The sequence below is a fragment of the Neolamprologus brichardi genome, chromosome 5 (assembly GCF_056152115.1).
Source record: "Neolamprologus brichardi isolate AB-2024 chromosome 5, ASM5615211v1, whole genome shotgun sequence".
NCBI lineage: Eukaryota > Metazoa > Chordata > Actinopteri > Cichliformes > Cichlidae > Neolamprologus > Neolamprologus brichardi.
This window is the reverse complement of record NC_142108.1, coordinates 31,211,302-31,233,150: the sequence shown is the minus strand read 5'-3', so window position 1 is coordinate 31,233,150 and position 21,849 is coordinate 31,211,302. Positions and strand designations below refer to the sequence as shown.

Below are 21,849 nucleotides of genomic sequence, written 5' to 3'. Positions count from 1 at the left end.
AGCATTCATTAGTAGGAGGAGAAAGTGGAGAATACTCGTGTTTGTGAGTGGTTTTCAGGTCTCTCCGTGGATTGTCTACGCGCTAGCTAGGATTTCCCTACTGTGTACAAGCGGCACAATGAGGTCATCGTTATGGATTTAAGCCCAGCACGGGCTTAATCTGGGAGATAAGGGCTGGATTTGGATTTACCACTCAAAAGGGTCATGTAGCTACAACCATTTACACTCTCAGTAAAGACAAAGCTCAGCCACGGCATCCTCAGCTGTTTCATGGCCCTTTATGCTTTTTAGCTGGAGGTTCTCCACTGTTTACACTCATTTCTTAGCCTCTCAGTTAACGGGATCCTGTTCATGTAGCAGCATTTCTCTAAAGTTGTAATGTTGTTGTTCAGTGTCAATATTCCCATGAAATGGCTTGACAAAATCCTGAAACATCCTGGAAAAAAATGGATTGAATATGGTTAAAATGTTGCAAGTGTTACTTCTTTATTTTTGTTACTGTTAAAAACAAAAAGTCTGAAAATCCGATCTGATTGCAAGTTTAAAGGAGACTGTTTTTGTGAAATAATATAAAAAGTTTGTCCTCATCAGAGTTTCTCCTTTTTGTACTTTTAATAGTCTCGTTTTGTTTAAAATGTATATGTTGCTTCCTGGATCTTGTTTGTATGATATTTGGGGTGTTGGAGAACCATGTGTGCTCTGTACCAAGGCCTTGAAAATACCTTGAATAATAACTTTATTTAAGGTGAAGGCAGTTATCTGCTGGTGGCGTGGTTCCTCAAACAGAGCTGAGCTTTGTGTTAGAAAAAATGACAGTTGTTTAAATTAGTTTGATATTTTATTTCATTCAGGTTAATTATGGTCGCTTAGGGAAACAAATGACGCTGGGGGACAGTCCCATTTAGCTTCTGCATGTGCGGTCCTGTCTCACAGAAATGGGTCAGGAGAGATTGGAGATGATGATGATAATATATTTAAAAAAAAACAAACAAAAAAAGCGTCTTTCCTTCGTGTCCCTTTTGTGGCAGACGGAGTCTGCAGATTATCCATCAATTACTCTGCGCTCTGTACAGAGGGCGTTAATAGGTTTTGAGGGGATTTAAATGTTGTCCAGTCAAATGCTGCATGCTTTGAGAATGACATCATTTTGGTCACCTCACACACCGGCTGACCCTCCTCCCTGCTCTAAGAGCAGCCTCACTCGAGCCCGTGTACCTGCGGTTGTCCCGTGTCTCACCGGACTGCACTCGTCACTCCAGATTTCTCCTCTGATAGGAGGGCATCAGCGCTCCCTCCCTCCCACACAGCCTCGCTTCGCTCTCTCCATCGCTCGTGTTTACTACAGCCTGGGAGAGATGGTCGTATAAATTGCCTGGGAGTGCGCATATCGCAGCATCCTCAGAGGGGAATTGAAAAGGGGGAGGAGGTGTAGGATCAAGAAAACAACCCAAACAAGGAAAAATATCTGCGTTTTCTAGCGTTTGAAATTAACGCAGGAGAAAAACAGACCTCCACAGAGAGCTGCGATTGGAAACCCGCACTGGATGTAGAGGAGAGAAGGCTGAGCGCGGATGCTCAATACACGGACAGAGAAAATCAGAAAGGACCAATAAATTCTAGAGAGGAATAATCTTTTGCAGTCATCAGCGATGGACTCCAGTTATCGGCATTGAGGTAGGAATCGTCAAATTAGCTTCTTCCAGGCGAGCTGTTAGGCAGGTAGGCATGAGGAGAAGCGGGTGGTCTTTGCATAAATAACACGTTACTTCTTTTTATTTTCCCCAATTTAAAGTGCCATCGTGCGTTTGAGTGTAACTTCAGTGCTGTCAGTGATGCTCCACTGGCGCACCGGGTCGTAACCGCAGGAGGTGCCAAGAGAGGCAATGATGCGCCTCCGATACATCCACAATGCGCTGGCCTGTAACAGACCGTAGCTGCTCCTGCGGCTCCCGCAGCTGACACCTCGAAATAAAGAAAGTGAGAAACGGAGCAGGACTATTAGGAGGCAGGATCAGTCGGATGTGACTGATGTGTACACCAGATGTGTCTTAGTGGTTGGGTTTCTCTTAGCGCATAACATAATAATGAGGGTGGTTTTTCCAGACTTGGGGGTTTGCTGTTAGTTTCTTGGATAATGAAATCTCCAGGCTGACTCTGCCTCGTTTCAGAGTCTCTGATTAATCTGAGGACAGGGAATTATGGATGTTTATATGCATCTTGGGTAAGTCGGCTAATAGCTCATTCATCAGACATCAGCACTTTACTTCTAGTGGGAGTGTCACAGTGGGATGGTTGATGTAGCCTAATGGTAATTCACTCAATTTGCCTCAAATTGACCTCCAAATTGACTGATGTAGAAATGCATGAAGTGCATCTCATAATGACTGAAATGGAAATTGATGAGCTCCAAGTTTGGGATTTTAACAAAAGTACCCTGTTTTCTTATTGTCCCATCTACTCCAAAACTGTGCTCTGTATTGCTGTGACTGTTCCTCATATTCTGCTGGTTCTTTATCAAGAACTTGAACTTGAACATGATGATGATAGTACCACGAACATTTTGACTTGTGTTCTTGTTTTACCGAGCATGTAAATCCTTTTGTTGCTTGTCCATCATAGGAGTGGCTCACTTTAAGAGGCTCTGGTGAGAAATAATGCATTTTTCTTCTCCATTGAGTGTGCAGATGCTGCTGCCCTGCAGAACCCTGCAGAATTTGCTCATTATTTTGTAATCTTATCCATTTTAATGTCACTCGAGTAAGATGTGAATAAACAGCTCTCTCACCATTAGGACTACAGAGCAGTGAGTTAATCCTGCCAAACTAAAAGCAATGCAACGCTAAGCATGTAATATTCTGTAACAGTGTCAGTTTATTCTAAGAACGGGGGTTTGGTCTCTTTATTTTCTGTGCCCTCCACTGAAGGCTTAGCTATTATGCTGCAGACAGGAAGTTCTTTTATCTCATAACCATTTTTCACATTTTAGTGTTTTATATCTACCGACCCAGTCGATGTCAGTCTCCCGACTACAGGGTACATGTGGACTGACACCTGTCACCTTCACTTGTACTAGCCAAATTATGAGAGAGCTTGTTTTCTGTGTTTGTAAGAAATGCAGAAAACGATTATTGTCTGTGGATTTTTGTATCTATATGTTTATCTTTTATTCTGATCTTGAACTCCATCTTTTCCTTTGGTCTGTTGTATCTGTGGGGGAAGTCAAAACCTTTAAAATGCAGTTTGGTGATATTGATGAGAGGCTCAGGAAGATGTGCTTTGTCTGCCTATCAGACTTAGACTACAGACTTGCACATATGACGTCATAATAGCCGAAGCTTCTTCTTTTTTCTTTTACTTAAAATGGAGCTAAAGATGACTACGCTCTCCTGCAAAATCAGCCTCTACTGACAACTTTCAGAAAGAGTTCATTTAATCTTGATTTCACTCATATTATTTAATTTAAATTCCCTTCTTTCCCTCTTTTCCAGTTTTCTTCAGTCCTTCTGATGACCACAGTCACTCATGGCCCTCATGCATGAACCTCGCGCCCCATCGCCCTCTCTTTCCGGCTTCAACACACCGCTCTCCGATCCTCCGTCTTTTCGCCGCCTCGATGCCGAAACACCCTGCACGCCAGAAATGGACTTGACCCCAACCCAGTGCGTTCTTCGCAACGTCCTCTCCATAGACACCGGAGGTGCCGTGGAACCCGGGGGTGGAGGAAGAGAGGGGCACACCACCGGACACAACCAGACACCCTGCGAGGAACAACAGGAGCACTTTGCCAACAGTGTCCTGAAACTCCATGAACACGATGGCGGCCCTGGAAGGACGGAGGGAGAGGGACAGGATATGGACAGCAGTGCGGTCAGGAGCCAGGCGAATGACGCCAGGTTACAGTGCCAGTCTACAGGAGGGGGAGGAGGGTTTTTGGAGGGGTTGTTTGGGTGTCTGCGGCCTGTCTGGACAATGATCGGCAAAGCCTACTCCACGGAGCACAAGCATGACCTGGACGGTGAGTCGAACCATCAGATTTATTTCAGTGGAAATGAGTGAACACACTTTTGCTTTTGCAATAAAAAAACACAACCCCTAGCTCTCAATTAAATTTAATGATAAGCTTTGATATGCTAATTAAATGATCTTATCCCCCAGTTTAATTACATTAAACAGACAGTAGGTAAATGACTCCCGCAAAGGCCGCGTTGTAAACAAACCCCTTCCTGACACGAACGAGCTGCAGCCAGCGCGGGAGACTCTATCAGAGCTGTAAAGGGCTTATTTTCCCCTGATATTTCCCCCCCCATCCTTTTTCCTGCTCGTGCCCACCACCCACTACCACCCCCACGGTGAAACTAGCTCCCTGTGACGCTGTGTTGTTTATGTGTGCAGCCACTACAATAGCGCAGGGCTCCCCTGAGACCCCTCTGCCAAATCTGCCTCATGAATTATGCATGGCCATGCTCTGACCCGGCGCCTCTCATCTCTATTAACACGAACCTGACACACGCATGAGGATGAACGCGTGCGCACATAAACACGTCCACAAATAGAAACATTTCATATCTGCCGCTGACATAAACGCGTAAAGTCGTATAAGGTGCCGAAAACAAAAGTTGATGAAATAAATAGAGCATCAGACATCAGGCGCCAAGGTGGCAGCTTTACACTTCTCCTCATCTTTATTGCCTTCTGATGTTTTATCATCCATTTGACTTCCACGTATCCCCTCTCCTCCCCTCCTTTTTCCATCCCTCATTGTCTCCCTTCCTCTCCTTTTCATCCCGTGCTGTTATCACTCCCAGCCCATCTGCACCTCGCTGCTCCCCGCCTCTCTGCGCCATCACAGGGAGTCTCACACACACCAATAAGAGCAAAACGGATATTATAAAAGTGAAATAAATGGGCCTTTTGTAACCAAAACCCCGGCCACTATATAACAACACCGACTCTTTTTTCAGTATTGACTGGACCTAACAATATATATCTGTAAAAAGCTGCTCCTCTATTGATTCTGAAGGACTGAAAGTATCTGGTAATGTGATAAATTGTCCCTCTTTTTTTGTTTCAAATGAAACAAAGACACACGGAGATTCTGGTTTATCAGATGTGGCTTCATGTCTTTATTGAGGAAAATTTGAGGGGCTCATTAGAGACTGAGCCCACAATCAATCACCGGCATTAATCATTCATTTCATCCTTATTAATATGATGAATGTGTCTGGAGCTTCTTTCCCCGGGTTAAAAACAGCAGCAGGGTAGGCTGTCTATCTTCTCTCTATTAACAGTCTGTCTTCAGCCACATGGACCCCTGCTGACCGGTGGGGAATCCCCCTCCCATCTTTTCTCTTTGCACACACACACACACATGGAGTGCTATCCAACCACCTCCCGTTCACCATACATCCACATTAAGACTCTGAAATTCCCTCCCTCTTCCAGCCCCCTCCCGAGCGCTGGACCCCTGTTTTGCGTCAGCCCCACAATGGCACTAAGGAGGATTTAAGAGGCTGAGGGAGAATTAACCGCAGGAGATTAGAGCTTTATGTCTGTCTGCCTGCACACCCCAGTCTTAGGTTAAGGTGAGGTTCAACAGCAGAACAAGATATCAACTGGGGAATCCGTTTTGAGGTTTTACTCTAACGGGTTTAGCCTTTCGTTGCAGCACGCCAGCGACTGTAATGATGCTGGATGTTTCAGGTGTTAGAAGGTTTGGGTTTATACTCAATCTTTTTGGTGTTTTATGTCCAGTGTTGGGAAGGTTGCTTTTAAAATGTATTCCATTACAGATTACAGAATACATGCCCCAAAATGTATTCTGTAACGTATTCCGTTACGTTACTCAATGAGAGTAACGTATTCTGAATACTTTGGATTACTTAATATATTATCATGCTGTTTACAACTACATGAATGTACTATTGCTGTGATTTATTACTGTTACTGAAGGTCCGCGGCTCCGAACCGTAGTAAAGGGACCTCTGACTGATACGGTGGGTTCTGTGTCGGCTCGTAGCCGAAAACTAGCTTTACTTTGTTGTCTGGGTCAACTTTGCTAGCAGAGACAGAGAGAGGCGTTGAAAGGCTGCTCCAACAGAACTTATTGTTTCAGAAGAAAACACGAACACGGTGTACAGTCGAGTCTTAATAGCTTACTTACAACTGGGCTCGTCAGGCGCTCTTCTTGGCTGCAGTGGTTATTATTATATTTACATGCTTCCAGCTCCCGTTTTTGCTCTATGACAGCTCGTACTTTTCCTTTTTCTCCCTCCCTCGCTCACAGACACATAACGTGTATGGCAGTCCATTCTCCCTGCAGCACGGACTACACTGCCTATGATGCTACATTCTTTAGAGCTATACCTGTAGCATTCTGCCTATTAGCTTAGCACAACAACAACAACAGGCGCTCTCTCACCCAGGAAACACACAGAGAGAGAGCGTTGCCCTGTAACCATGGCAACCGTAATGCTGCCGCCTGGAACTACAGAACGTAGCTGTCAAACAAAACCCAAACAGTCCTGACCCGCGACAATATGAAACAGGGAAGTACCGCCGTGTAATCCATTTATTTCAACAAAGTAACTGTATTCTAAATACCACCTTTTTAAACGGTAACTGTAACGGAATACAGTTACTCATATTTTGTATTTTAAATACGTAACGGCGGTACATGTATTCCGTTACTCCCCAACACTGGCTGTACTTACACACAGCAGTGTACACACCGATGTTTAGCAAATGTCATGTTTATCATATATAATCGCTTAGTAAGGATGCTAAAAACACACAAACCAGACAAAAAGTGGGGGGATCCCCAGAGTTACGAGGATGTGTCACCTTGAAAACTTGTAGCAATGTCTCAGCGACCCACTTTGAACCACAAAGAGAAGTTGTCAGGGAATCATTAAGGTCCCTATTACTCATTCATTAGAGAGAATACATATCAGTTTAAAAGCTGCTGAGATTTTAAAGTATATTAGACAAACGACACAAGAGGCCTAATCTGTGTCACATCAAATGTCTTTTCAACATCACCAAACAAAGACCTGCAGCTACTTTTGCAGCAGAGTTTCATCATTCAGCATGACAAAACATGTCAGTAGACATTAGTGAAACCATTCCTTTCTTCTATATGCGCTTTTGTTTTTCTGGCTTCAGAGGAGTGGGAAGTCCCATTCGAGGAGATATCGGACCTGCAGTGGGTGGGCAGCGGAGCCCAGGGCGCCGTCTTCCTCGGTAGATTGCACGGGCAGGAAGTGGCTGTGAAGAAAGTGCGGAACATCAAAGAGACGGACATCAAGCACCTGCGGAAGCTCAAACATCCCAACATCATCACCTTCAGGTAAGCCGATGTGATCACTTGGCTTAGGTGGAAATAGAGGCTATCAATAATGGTTTCAGTCATTTTGAATAGGAAGAATGTTCTTTGATGGAATAAGATGAACATTTGGGCACTTAAGCTTTCATTTGTCTACATTTGTAAAGGCAAACAATGCAAATTCATACATAACCTTTCTTTACTCTGTCAGAGGTATCTGTACCCAGGCGCCTTGTTATTGTATCATCATGGAGTACTGCGCCCAGGGACAGCTGTACGAGGTGCTGAGAGCAGGGAGGAAGATCACGCCATCCCTGCTCATGGACTGGGCCATGGGCATCGCTGGAGGCATGAACTATCTTCACCTCCACAAAATCATCCACAGAGACCTCAAATCACCCAAGTGAGCTTTTTCTTTTTTTTATATATACATCTAAGTTTATTTTTTTTTTGTTTGTTTATAGTTTTGTGATTCGAATTTAAGGAACAGATGCCAAGAAAACAGGTCACGGAAGAGTTGTATTTAAAGTTAGACCCAGTGTAAGTAATTCATAGCCAGGAATTGATCGGCTGGCAGATGAGATGCAAGCATGACACCGTTTAATTTTTTTAATTTCCGTTTTAGTGCATTATAGAAACAGTGGAAGGGTGAAGAAGCACTGAAAGAGATGCAGTGGCTTCTAGATTAAAAGAAAAATAACAGAAGTGGGTCTTTCTCCATTCTGTTCGTTTTAAATAACCCACAAATGTTAACGCTTTACCCTTTGAAAACCTACTAGGAGAGGTTTTTGTCATATTTCAGACTTCTTATAAATCAAAACACTGGGTTTGCATCAAAATGGTAATCAAATATATAGCGCTTTACTAGTCCTTAAGGACCCCAAAGCGCTTTACACGTCCAGTCACACACACATTCACACACTGGTGATGGCAGCTACATTGTAGCCACAGCCACCCTGGGGCGCACTGACAGAGGCGAGGCTGCCGGACACTGGCGCCACCGGGCCCTCTGACCAACACCAGTAGGCAGCGGGTGAAGTGTCTCGCCCAAGGACACAACGACCGAGACTGTCCAAGCCGGGGCTCGAACCGGCAACCTTCCGATTACAAGGCGAACTCCCAACTCTTAAGCCACGATCGCCCCAAATTTGGATTTGCATCAAAAGTTAGTGAGGGTGGTCTCTGCCTTGCAGCTACCCTTGGAAAAGCCCGGAAACTATTCTAATGGTTGTTAAACTGCGTCTTTATTGCTGTATAAGAGTACAAGGAGCTGGTCACATGTTGTCTTTGTGGGGGGAAAAGTTCAGATTTGTGACGCTTACTTCCAAAACCACGGTTTCAGAACCACTGCTTTAGTTAATTGCAATTAACAGTATAATTTGTGAGGAAATTAATTAAAGTGAACGTCCCCAAATGCCTCACCACTGGTCAGGGTTTGACAAACCATGAAGTGCTAATGTGTTTTATTACTGACTGTTTAAACCTGATGGATGGGATGTTTCATTCCAGCATACTGATCACCTATGACGACGCAGTGAAGATCTCCGACTTTGGCACGTCTAAGGAGCTCAATGACAAGAGCACTAAGATGTCCTTTGCTGGCACTGTAGCCTGGATGGCCCCCGAGGTCATACGTAATGAACCGGTCTCGGAGAAGGTGGATATTTGGTGAGTGTCATAACTTGAAATTTTACCATAAGAGTTTTCTTATCTGTCACCAAATCAACACAGAATCTCATTAGTTGCCGTCTACTACGGTGCAGAGTGAAGGATCCTGTTCCCAGCCAATCTATTCAGCATTACAATATCTCATTACATGAAATTCTATAGGGTCTCTGCTATTTCTGATGGGTTGCCCTCTTATAAGCACTCATTTTTTTCCCCCTCCACATTCTCTGCCTCTCTTTTTCTCCGATACTGTATTCCTCCATCAGTCTTCCTCGGTGTCCTGAAAGAAACGCTAGCTAATTTAATAATTGATTTGCCAGATGCTGCAGTGCTCAGGAGAGGCTGGAATAACCTTCCGAGCCTATGGATGCTTTGGCCCAGAGCCAGCAGTGCATTAGCAGAGAAGTGAAAATAGGATTAAAAAGCTTTTGATGTAGAAGCAAAGCAAAACACGGGTGTGTGCTGCACAGTTTTGTTTAAATATATGTAAATCGCTTAGCAGTACTGTTTCTGACAGAAAGAGTGCCAGAGGAGGAGAGACTGTTGTTAAGTATTTACATGTGTTGTGCATATTTGATTTAGTTATGACATACATTTCCTGAATGTCTTTAACGTTGTTCACAAGTCGAGAGAAAATTTTATTAAATTTCTAAGCCAAGGGGAAAATAAATGCAGTGCCTTGGGATCATCAGTACATATTCTCCTTTAATATAAAAAATTGTGAACATGGAGATGGAAGGACTCATTTTGAAACGCAGCATCATAAACCAACCTAACCTTATGTTAAGGTGCTGTTGGCACCTTGGATATTGTACACGGTCTCCATCGCAACCCAGAGAATCACCAGCAACAGACGTTCCTTAGCTACCGTCCCCACGGGTGCGCTCTCTTCTTCTTCTAATGCTAAACTGAAACAGTGAAGTGTAATGGAATAAGTGTTATTATGGCTCTTATCGGCTGTATGTCTTGAATCAAAATGATTAGCGAACATTGTTTCTTCCAGAATTAATTAAAATATCCCATAAAACATTAGAAAAATTAGAGCTGGTTCACCTGATCCACAACTTACTACATAATCCTTATTTATAAGCCAGAGTTGAAATGATAATGTTGAGGACTGCCACTTTTAATGACATCATAGATGACATAGGAGCAGAAAAAAAATCAATACTCTTTGTCATTTCATCAGAAACGTTTCTCCAGATGTCTTGAATGTCATTCAAAGCTCTTCTTTCTGCCTTTTTCTGCCTTTCTATGCTGTATTTTTTATTTATAACAGAACCTTTCAATAAATCTCTTTCAATAAATTCCCATTTCCTTCCTCCTGCTGCTTGCTAGATATTTTATCTTTCATGGCCAGTTCTCTTCAAACCTTACAGACGATTGTGTGAGAAAATCCAGTAGATCTGCAGCTTCTGAAATCTATGAGTACTTCCCTAAATGCACCGAGTTTCTTCCATGTGATTGGCTGGTTAGATATTCAGTATATAAGGGGAATTATAGGTTCGCTTTAAGTTTAAGTCATCCAAGACTCCCTATAAGGCACTGGAGCTTTTGCATGTGGTATCCATAAGAAACAGCTGCTGGAATATCTCAGAAAGCAAGATTTCCTTCTCCCAGGAAGTTAAAAGTGTGACATTTCTGTGAGGCTGCCTTTTATCTGCCAACTTCACATCTTTATCCAAATGTCTGGAGGAAAAAAAAACATGGCTCGTATCTCTGCAGGTCATTCGGTGTTGTGCTGTGGGAGATGTTAACAGGAGAGGTGCCGTACAAGGATGTGGACTCCTCCGCTATCATCTGGGGAGTGGGCAACAACAGTCTGCAGCTGCCCGTGCCTGACAGCTGTCCAGAGAGCTTCAAACTGCTGCTGAGGCAATGCTGGTGAGCAGACGTGAAGGGAGACGAAATTGGAGGGAAGAAAAAAGATAAAATAGTTGAGAGGAAAGATGCTTTAAGAAGGTGGAAAGAATAAATGTCACACACAGAGGGGGACGCTAATAAAGCCATGATTTAAACTGTTCACAGGAACTGCAAGCCCAGAAATAGACCTTCGTTTCGACAGATTCTCCTGCATCTGGACATTGCCTCAGCGGATATATTATCAACCCCACAAGAAACTTACTTTAAGTCTCAGGTAAGCTTCTGTATCTACTCTGGTCGAAAGAATCCACGCTTCGTACTGATGTCCACAATTCTTTTATTCCTCTCACAATCATGGACTAGAAACTAGAAACAAGTAAAATAATATCAATAGCACATATGATATTCATCTCAGCCACTTATTTCGTTTCACAAAGTGCACAAGTATTAAACAAATAACAGCATAATGATTTTTACAGTGTACGCCTTGTAAAACCAGCAGTAGAAAAGTTGTACATTCCGAAAAGTCCGCCGTGTTACCGTTCTGTCTTGTCTCTCCCGCGCACAACTTCCGGTTACCGCGACTCACCGGAAGTGACTATTTCACAATAATATTTTAACAGAAACATTTCTTATAAGAAAGATGTATCACTGGATTCATAGACTATCTTTTCCTACAGCAAATGTACACAAGCATGAGTAGCAAATAAAGAAAACAAATAGAAAACAATATAACGATCTCAGACGCGCTTCTGGAGTTGTCATGGCAACCCACACAAACATTTCAGCGTCAGCTACAGCTTCTTTTGCCCTTTTATAGTTTCATTATTCTCGTCAGACAATCTGACCTGAATGGAAGATGCTCACATGCTTTCTTAAGTTTCTTTTTAGCTTCTCTCTCTTCTCTCTCAATGCACTCACAGGCAGTGTTGGGGAGTAACGGAATACATGTACCGCCGTTACGTATTTAAAATACAAAATATGAGTAACTGTATTCCGTTACAGTTACCGTTTAAAAAGGTGGTATTTAGAATACAGTTACTTTGTTGAAATAAATGGATTACACGGCGGTACTTCCCTGTTTCATATTGTGGCGGGTCAGGACTGTTTGGGTTTTGTTTGACAGCTATGTTCTGTTGTTCCAGCGTTACAGTTGCCATGGTTACAGGGTGACGCTCTCTCTCTGCGTGTTTCCTGGGTGAGAGAGCGCCTGTTGTTGTTGTGCTAAGCTAATAGGCGGAATGCTACAGGTATAGCTCTAAAGAATGTAGCATCATAGGCAGTGTAGTCCGTGCTGCAGGGAGAATGGACTGCCATACCCGTTATGTGTCTGTGAGCGATGGAGGGAGAAAAAGGAAAAGTACGAGCTGTCATCGAGCAAAAACGGGAGCTGGAAGCATGTAAATATAATAATAACCACTGCAGCCAAGAAGAGTGCCTGACGAGCCCAGTTGTAAGTAAGCTATTAAGACTCGACTGTACACCGTGTTCGTGTTTTCCTCCAAAAACAATAAGTTCCGTTGGAGCAGCCTTTCAACGCCTCTCTCTGTCTCTCGCTAGCAAAGTTGACCCAGACAACAAAGTAAAGCTAGTTTTCGGCTACAAGCCCAACACAGAACCCACCGTATTAGCCAGAGGTCCCTTTACTATGGTTCGGAGCCGCGGACCTTCAGTAACAGTAATAAATCACAGCAATAGTACATTCATGTAGTTGTAAACAGCATGATAATATATTAAGTAATCCAAAGTATTCAGAATACGTTACTCTCATTGAGTAACGTAACGGAATACGTTACAGAATACATTTTGGGGCATGTATTCTGTATTCTGTAATGGAATACATTTTAAAAGTAACCTTCCCAACACTGCTCACAGGTGTATTGTTATAAGATTGACCCAAGGAAATATGAACCAGACCACAGAGACGGGCCTTTTTGTTAAGCATTATTTTTCAGAGCCAGTTTACACAACGTTGGGGTCACCCAGTAAAATTCAGACCTTGTAGCTTATTTTTAAAACAAATAAATATTGGGAATATGAGCTCTGTATGTCTGTTCGAACATTAGCCAGCATCGCTAACAGTCATTTGTGCCATTTGTTCCCATTGTGCTGCGTAACTACAGCCAGAGCAGGCAGCTGCACACATGGGAGCACTAATAACACCTGTCCTCTCATTCACAACATATTATTGCGAGTTCCTCAGTCTCTGACCGTAAATCAGGACTCGCATGTAACGGGGAATAAAGAAAACATTTTACTGTCTTCTTCAGTAGCACCGGGTGTCTGCCTCTGAGTGCGCGTGGAGACGCAAGCATATGACAAACATATTGGAAACTGGATGAAGGAGAATCACAGATGTATAATTGTGTGGAAGATATGTTGTTGCTCAGCCATGCGGATCCATTTATAACTCAAGCATGTATAATTATGAGACACGCTTGTGCACACAGACTCACAAAATAAATAAGATTTTCTGTCCCTATTTAGAGTAATCCACTGCTTCTCCCTCTGGTTATATCTCATGGTGCAAAACATAAACCTCTTTCATTTTCTCCACTTATCCTTGATCCTTTATTTCTCCCCGTCCCCCTTCCCCCCCACTGCAGCCCTCTGCAGTTTCTCCCCTCTCTGCCCCATAATGGATTTTTCTTGTGACGTTAGAAAGAAGTATTTGCTGCTGGAGTGTATTGATTGGTTTAATGGTAGGGAGCTGAGAGCAAAGAGAGAGGAGAAAGAGGGGGACTGGAGACAGGAGACTGCAGAGAGTCCATTAGCTTAATAAGAAGAGCATCCTTTATGCACAGATATACACACACATGCACGTGCATGTACACACACACTCATAAATCTGACTTCTCTTGTCCCTTGATATGACAGGTATCAGATAACAGCTGTCATGCTGCACTGTGTACAAAAAAAAGTGTGTACTGCATTTTTTGTGGGGGGTTTGGGGGGTTTTTGCCTTTCATGTCAATTCTTGTTCAGTTTTGCTCCATGAGTGCTGATTATCATCTGACAGCCTAATGGATTTTGTCTCAGTATATACACGAGTCGCTGTGCAGATTATGAGTGTTTTTTGTAGAAGATCAAGGTTGGGTTTACTCATAGCATTGAAATCATTAAGCTCATTTTCATGACTCATAAACTTGAGTCATATAAATTCTCTCCGTGGCAAACAGGAACTGTTTCATCTTCCAAGTGTGCGAATCGAATAAATGCAAGAGTTTAAAAAAAACAGAAAGAAAGAAATGTGAACGTGCAATGAAGCATGTTTGATCACCACACTGTTCTACTACAGGCTACTGACCTCTGATCTACACTGGTGACTATAATAAAGGTGGCTCTGGGTTTTTGAATGTCTGTACATGCATGTATATTTTAAATTTAATAGCAAGTGCAACATTTTACCGGGTTGACAAGGACGTTATAAACTGTTCACTTGCACTTGTACCCGTTCTGATGGATATGTGGCGTTTTGTGTGTTCTGCCAGGCGGAGTGGAGAGATGAGGTGAGACATCATTTTGAGAAGATTAAGTCCGAGGGCACCTGTCTTCACCGGCTGGACGAGGAGCTGATAAAACGGCGCAGGGAAGAACTGAGGTAAGATATCCCTCAGTAAGATTGATATTATCGTCTGTATTAGTTTATATTTGGCAGTGTAGCTCTGGGCTTCAACTTCACCGTTTTTCGCGTAAACACATGGAAAGCTGGAGACAGACAGAGCAGTAGAAACTGAACAGAGTGAACTTTACTGACTGCAGATATGCCTTTAATTCAGAAACAACAAGAAAAGCAAGAGCTGGGGTGTTTCGACTTTCATCCGTAAATAAAGCCGCGGCCGGCTGAGTTGGTTGCGTCCCTGTGACGCGCCTCCAATAATCCATAATGAGTCGTACTTGTACTTTGCGCATTTATTTTAAGAACAAAACAAAAACAAACGTTTGCGCTTTCAATCAATTTACAAATAGCGCATGGATTAACTGGTGTGCCAAAAAACTGACGGTCAACACAAAAGTTTGCCCACAAACCACTCACCCAACAACACCTGCTGCGAACACCGAGATCAGGTAAATAGACTGTGACCACACCCACATGCCATCACCTGAGACGCAGGTAAAGCTATACACCTGTGCCACCATAACAAAAAGGCAAAACATAAACATTGACTTTGGCTCTTACATGGGGTTCAGGTGGGTTGTAAAGTGGCTTGCAGAGGCTTAACAAGTGAGACTACACCCTCTATGATATTTGCCAACTGAATGTGGAGATGGGTATTAGCTGATTTCAGTGGCTGAACTAATGCTAGAGTGGATTTATGTGAACATCACAGCCTGTATTAAAGTGGAAGTGACATTGAAAGCAGCAAAGGTTGATTAATGGAAAACAGAATGTAAATGCAAAATGTAGAGTAAATAATCAGAGTTTCTATATACTAGGTGTAGTAGGTAAATATCAGTATTGCCTATTTATGCACGATCTGATATCCTCGTGTTGGTGTTGTTCTCAGATCATCATACTAAAGGTTGTTCCAGGATCAACATTGCAAGTGACCAATCAGAATGTTGTGATGTCATACTTTTGCGACTTCGGGAAAAACCGGCGTAAAACAAAAAACTGTACTTAAGCTGCAAGAAACCGCCTTTGTCCACCGATCAACGGACCCTAACCCTAACCCTTTAATAAAGGCTAAGCAGAATTGATATTGTCCTTGCAACATTGGAATTTCATAAATGCACGAATGGGTTGGTGCGCAAAAGAATAACGTCACAATAATGTGATTGGTCACTTGCAATGTTGAACCTGGAACAACATTTTCATGATGATCTGGGAACAACACCAACACGACGATATCAGATCATCCGCCTATTTATAGCCTTTCCCTACTTTCTTCCCCTCGCAGACATGCACTGGACATCCGAGAACACTACGAGAGGAAGCTGGAGAGAGCCAATAACCTCTACATGGAACTGAATGCTATCATGCTGCAGCTGGAGATCAAAGAGAAGGAGCTGCTTAAGTATGAAGACAAACTGCATTGTTCTTAAATGTTTCTTTTTGCAGACTACAGGCTGTATCAGAAAAAATCTGATACACAAAAGGCCATCTTTTTTTAAAGTAGAGGGCACAGACTGAATATAAAGTAATTATATATAAAGAAATTGATGGCTTCACTTATTAAAATACCCTAAAAGCTTTTTAATACATCAGCATCGGTGAAGTAATGAAATAAAAGATGGAAAAGTGAATCTGAAATGTGACATAAGTGGCCATTACATATATGGTCATACGAGGCTATTGCGTGTCGTAGGCTGCTCTCTTATGCTCAGTGACATCCATTAAACGGGTATTGACTTTGTGTTTAAACATTAGGAGGGAGCAGTCACTGGACAAGAAGTACCCAGGCTGCTTCAAGCACCACAGTACCAGACAGTCAGCCTCCTCCAATTCCATGGAGAAGCTCATGAAGAAACGTAATGTACCTCAGAAACTGCCCTCGCACAGCAAGAGGTGAGGCGACAAGGACGATGTCTTGTCCTGTAGTTTATGTAGCAATAATTTGCTAATAACATTCATCTGTGTTTGTCCTTTCCAGGCCAGATTTACTAAAGTCAGAGGTCATCCTCCCTAAGCTGGACTCGTCCATGACCCAGGTCACAATCCCCAACAAGGGCTCTACCTCCCCCGGCCGCTCACGCCGAGGAAAACCTCGCTACAGAAAGGCTGGAAAAGGCAGCAGTGGCGACCTGGCTCAGCTGAAAGCCACTCTGTCCTCGTCTTTAGCGATGATCAATGCAACCTCGTCTGTTCCCAGCAAGCACCGTCTAGACCCCAGCGCAGCCCTCAGGGGCTTACAGCATGACCTTCTACTCAAAAAGATGTCCTCCTCCAGCCCCGATCTTATTTCTACCACTCTGGAGGTCGAGGGCCGGAGGAAAGGCCAGGTGAGATCAGGGCTGGACAGAGCGGGCAGTCAGAGCGCCTCAGCTGGGCTGGAAGAGAGCAGAAGGACCGATGGGCCAGAGCGGGGTAATGACGTGGGTGTAGGCGGGGATGACTTGGCAGGAACGCCTCCACGCAGCGATACACCGAGCGAAGACGCGGCATCTATTCCTTTTTCCAGTAGCCCTGACTCCCCTTGTGGCAGAGGAGCAGCGGCGGGCAGGGCGTCCGCACTCGGGAACACTCGTGTCACCCAGGAAGGTGAGGAGAAGGAGGAAGGGACGGTGATTACACGCTCGCCCAGAAGTCAACGGCTTACGCCTTCAGCACTGCTCTACAGGGCAGCAGTCACACGCAGTCAGGTGAGGATTTAATACAGCTTGTATGTCAACATATTTCTGTCTGAAGCTCGGAGCCATAAATCTCAGCCTAAACAGCATAGACGTACACCAGGGCTCTTTAATCTATTCAGAATTATAATTATAGGAGTTCACCTTTCGCGGTCTCGCTGTTTCGCCGATTTTTTTTTTTTTGGTGCAATTTTGCATGCTTTTTTTTTTTTTTTTTTTTTACAGCGCATTGTATTCTGCATCCTGATTGGCTGTAGACCACTGTCAATCTCGTGCCATGCCTCCTTGTCAAATTTACATAAATCGTATATTGCTAGCAGTGTGACTCTGAAGTGCTGCACTGCATGTTTGTAAGTTTTCTTCCCAACGAACACAACAATCTCAACAAAAGTGTTTAAACAAGAGAGAAAAATGTGAAAATGTTTATGCCTGTTTGAGAAAAGTGTATAAAGTGTGTCGTGAGGGGTTTTACAGCCTTAAAACATCTAGCATTGTAAAAATATAAAGTTGGCTACTTCGCGGATTTCACTTATCGCGGATTATTTTAAGAACGTAACTCCCACGATAAACATGGGACCACTGTATAGTATTTTCTGATTTACTGAGTGATGAAAAGTGATGCGTTTAAATACCGAAAACTTGAATTTATGTACATGAACACTACATCGGGAAAAAACTTGAGGTTTCCCATTAATATCTGTTGGTTTAAATTTCTAAATTTTTAAATCTCCCCTTACTTTGCTCAAAATACAATCACCAGACACTTTATTAGGTACATCTTTCTAGTCTTGGATTAGGTTTCTTTGTCTTTTGCAATACATTCAATAATGTGTTGTAAACACTAATCAGAGATTTGGTTCATATTGACATGATAGCATCACAATTACTGCAGGTTTATCAGTTGCACATCCCAAATCCCCCCTTTCATCACCTATTAGATTGAGATCTGGTGACTGTGGAGCCCATTTAAGTACAGTAAAACTCATTGTTATGTCCAAAAAAACAGTTTGAGATGATTTGAGCTTTGTGACATGGTGCGTGAGCTTGCCATCAGAGGATGTGGTCATGATCAGGAACAATACTCGGGTATGCTGTGGGTTTGAAACGATGTTCAGTTGGTACAAGGGGTCCAATATGTGCCCAGAAAATATCTCCCACCCCATCCTGCTTTTGCTTGATCAGTAAAGATGGGATGAATCCAAGTTTTCATGTTGTTTACACTAAATTCATTTTTGGTGAATGTGTGCAAATTACAGCCTCAGCTTCCTGATCTCAGTGGACAGGAGTTAGCACGTGGTGTGGTCTTCTGCTTCCAGGATTGATGTGGTGTGCATTCAGAGATGCTCTTCTGCATGGCTTGGTTGTAACAAGTGGATATTTGAGATACTGTTGCCTTCCTATCAGGTTGAAGCAGACAGATGGTTGTGCAGGAAAATTGCTGTAAATCAGCAGTTTCTGAAATACTTAGATCAGCCCGTGTGGCACCAACAACCATGTCACTTAAGTCACATGATGCTGTTTGAACTTCGGCAAGTCATCTGGACAGGCCCGAATGCCCTGAGCTGCTGCCATGGGATTGGCTGATTAGATATATTCATTAATGAGCGCAACGTCCTTCTTTCCATTAGGTGCAACTCATTTAGATAAACACAAAAATCTCAAACCTTAGCAAAAAGTAAAAAATTGGAAAATGCTTTTTCTCCACAGAGACGTGGACTGTCATCAGAGGAGGAGGAAGGAGAAGTGGACAGTGAAGTGGAGTTGCCGAGGAGACGGTACTTAGTGCATTTTCATACCGCTGCTTGTTGTGTATCAATATCTGTATACTTGCAGATTTTCATTAAAATGCGTATTCTCATATTGCGTACCCTTCCAGGCGGCCTGTGAGCATCACCAAATGCCAGTCCCTGTCGACCTTTAGCTCGGAGAACCTGTCGGTTTCGGACGGTGAGGAGGGCAACACTACTGACCACTCCCACAGCGGTACGCCCGACGTGGTCAGCACCAACACAGACGAGCGACTGGACGACAAGAGCGACGACCTGCTGTCTCAGGGCTCGGAGATTCCCGCTGACCCGTCTGACCCGACTCAGCTGGGCTCCGACGGTCTGTCTGAAAAAGAAGCCATTCTGCAACAAGTCAAGACGCAGCTCGCCTCAAATGACCCCAATTATGAGGTAAGGCAGAAAGAGTGAAGTGTGGTATAGAGGTCTGATATCTGACATCTTTTCTTTCTATAATCTGTTCATTTTCTGACTCCTGATTTTCCTCCGAACCAGGGCCTGTATGATGACTCCGACTGTGACAGTGCAGAACTGGACCATTCGTGCACTGCAGACCCCAGTCAACCTCCAACCAACTGGTGAAAACCGGACACCTCTAACCCACTGCACCACCTGCAGCCTGGCCTCTCAATACCTCCTTCACTCTTAGAACCTCTGAGTCATTATCAGGGACATCGCAGAGAGGCGGGAAATTGAGCAATGTGTTCTTAACCACATATCCTGGTTAAGGAAACAAAAAAAAAAAAAAAAGGAAAGTCGCATTTCCTTTGGAGATGAATGCAGCACGGCGATGTGAAAGTGAATCGGGGCACTAACCGAGCTGACGGCACCTTTTGTTCTCTGAAATCACATCAAATGACACCTCAGCGACACAAGCTTCGATCAAAGAGGCGACGTCTGCACCGTCTGTTGTCATATTGTTTTCGTGTCCATCATAATTCATGTCCGTTTTTTTATTTTTATCTTAATGAAAATGATCATGAAACTATTTAAATGTCACCGTCGCTGGAGACGACCAGTGTCGCTCCTTTTACTTATAATTTATGAAATCTAATTTAAGACTTTTTGTCTTTAAAAAACAACGTATGCACTGTTTAATTTATTAGAAAGAAAACAATGTTTACATCTTTTTGTGTCGTTTACATTATTTATAAATCGTGTCATAGATTACGTTTCCATTTTCTACTTCTGGTTTTAATATCGGTGTAAATATGGGATGTAAAATGAACAAATTTTTAAAATGTGAGATTGTATAATTTAAGGTGCTGATGTTTCTAATTAGGTGGAACTATTTTATTTGAAGCTCTCGGTAGTAGAATGTACTGTAGCTGCTGTTCGTGTCCGAGCATCCGAACAGGAAGAGGAGGAACAAACATGTGAACAAGGAAAAAGCAATATGTCTGCTCTGGTCTCACAGCCGGGTTCTTTTAGGACAGATGAGCTTTTTAAAAAAAATACTTATCGCACGTGTTTACTGTATTTAAAAATGCAAGGTCATTTTAAAACATATTCCCCCGTTTATAGCGTTGAGAAAAAGCATGCGAGTGAAATAGTAGGGACACCTTACTGAAGTCAAACGCCGTCTCTGTGTCTTGGCTCCAACATGAGAACATCTGCAGAGATTTCTACCCTCCAGTGCCGAGTAACTGAAGGCACAAGAAACGCCAATACAGATCCTACAGCCTGGTAATTTTAGACGCCGAAAATCATTTATGCAAAAACCCGTTTGTGTCCAGTAACTGATTCATCTCAACATCATTTATCTCTTTAAATGTGAACATTTTGGACCCAGACGTTGCCATTTTCACGCCTACTTAATTTGGCCTCGCCGGCTGAAAACTTCGCCATCCACTGGTTATTTTTCACTCTTGTAAGGGCTGCGTCATAAACTGTGACACCTAAAACCCTTGTTTGTGTTTGTTCTCCTTGGCAAATGTCCCTAATGTGCGCCTGAATCTGACCGTACAACAGCACATCACGTTACTCCACGAATCCACGACTGATCAGGTCACACTCTATAAGCTAAAACTACAAAAAGGCAGCTTATTTTGTTCATCAAAGAAAGAAAGAGACAGGTTATCTTTTGCAGTTTATATTTGTAGAAAGATTTTACAGATTGTGGCCCCCCAAGGTTTGAAGCTAGAAATCCTCCTGCAGGATTAAAATGTTGCCAAAAAGCAAGACTACTGCCCTCTATTGTCCAATCGTGGAGGTACTCATGATGCTCACCGAAAGCAACCCTGTTAAATGTTGGCTTTTTATACTGCATTATCGTAACTATATTTAAAAAAAGAAACAAAATGAAATGCCGTTAAAAATAAATTCAAACTTGTAAACCAAACGTGTGGTTTCACTCTCCTTTCACACGGTGACAAAACTCGCGAGAGGGTTTGTGGTTTAAGCATTTCACATCTTTATTTCTGTATTCTTTTTAAACAACGTGGCACCCAGGTCTACAGTCTCAAAGGAAAAGAAAAATAAACGTGCACAAAAGTTTTTCCTTTCCTGCAAATAAAAAATAAATTCTTGAGCAGAGCAAAGAGCAGGAAACTAGTGTTAACTCACAACCCTTTCTACTTCCAGAGCATCAGTGATTTCACTTCTTAGCCTCATTACATTTAACAGATCAGTGTCCAGGAGTTCACCCCCCCCCCTCCCACCACCCTACTTTGGTAGTTAAGAAAAAAAATATTTCCTCCATTTAAAACAAATATTTCAACTTTTAGTATATAATCAGTCTTTACAAAAAAAAGCGAGGGGAACCCTCTGCTTTCGATCCCTAAAGCCGACCCCAAATCCCCAAAAAACAAAACAAAACCTCCCATCCCAGCAAAATATCAACACATGATCTCAGGACAGTAGCGGGAAGGTTTAGGAATGACATGTAAAGGGATAAACGTGACATGCGTACACACTTTTAAA

At 43.0% G+C, this 21,849-nt stretch overlaps 1 protein-coding gene and 1 long non-coding RNA gene across 4 annotated transcripts in view; one reads left to right on the top strand and one right to left on the bottom strand.

Moving 5' to 3' along the window:
* The window catches only part of LOC102793411 (mitogen-activated protein kinase kinase kinase 12-like), a 34,182-nt gene extending 12,920 nt beyond the window's left edge, over nucleotides 1-21,262 (top strand). Inside the window, exons 1-14 of one of the 3 annotated variants that reach the window (XM_087841056.1) lie at nucleotides 1,249-1,674; nucleotides 3,489-4,015; nucleotides 7,162-7,345; nucleotides 7,533-7,724; nucleotides 8,831-8,989; nucleotides 10,715-10,873; nucleotides 11,018-11,126; nucleotides 14,344-14,453; nucleotides 15,754-15,870; nucleotides 16,224-16,361; nucleotides 16,447-17,155; nucleotides 18,851-18,918; nucleotides 19,020-19,320; nucleotides 19,423-21,262. In XM_087841056.1, coding sequence (XP_087697182.1) covers nucleotides 3,523-4,015; nucleotides 7,162-7,345; nucleotides 7,533-7,724; nucleotides 8,831-8,989; nucleotides 10,715-10,873; nucleotides 11,018-11,126; nucleotides 14,344-14,453; nucleotides 15,754-15,870; nucleotides 16,224-16,361; nucleotides 16,447-17,155; nucleotides 18,851-18,918; nucleotides 19,020-19,320; nucleotides 19,423-19,509 — 2,826 coding nt within the window. In that variant the 5' untranslated portion in view covers nucleotides 1,249-1,674; nucleotides 3,489-3,522 and the 3' untranslated portion in view covers nucleotides 19,510-21,262. Of the gene's footprint in view, nucleotides 1-1,248; nucleotides 1,675-1,962; nucleotides 1,978-3,488; nucleotides 4,016-7,161; nucleotides 7,346-7,532; nucleotides 7,725-8,830; nucleotides 8,990-10,714; nucleotides 10,874-11,017; nucleotides 11,127-14,343; nucleotides 14,454-15,753; nucleotides 15,871-16,223; nucleotides 16,362-16,446; nucleotides 17,156-18,850; nucleotides 18,919-19,019; nucleotides 19,321-19,422 lie in introns of those variants that run through there. The other 2 variants (XM_087841057.1, XM_087841058.1) reach the window with 2 other exon arrangements.
* LOC148102820 (uncharacterized) lies at nucleotides 9,655-11,403 on the bottom strand. Its single transcript, XR_015719058.1, has 3 exons — nucleotides 11,330-11,403; nucleotides 11,115-11,218; nucleotides 9,655-10,870 (listed from the first exon to the last, which is right to left on the bottom strand). It is a non-coding gene; the product is annotated as an uncharacterized LOC148102820 (long non-coding RNA).
* Nucleotides 21,263-21,849: the final 587 nt, after the last annotated feature.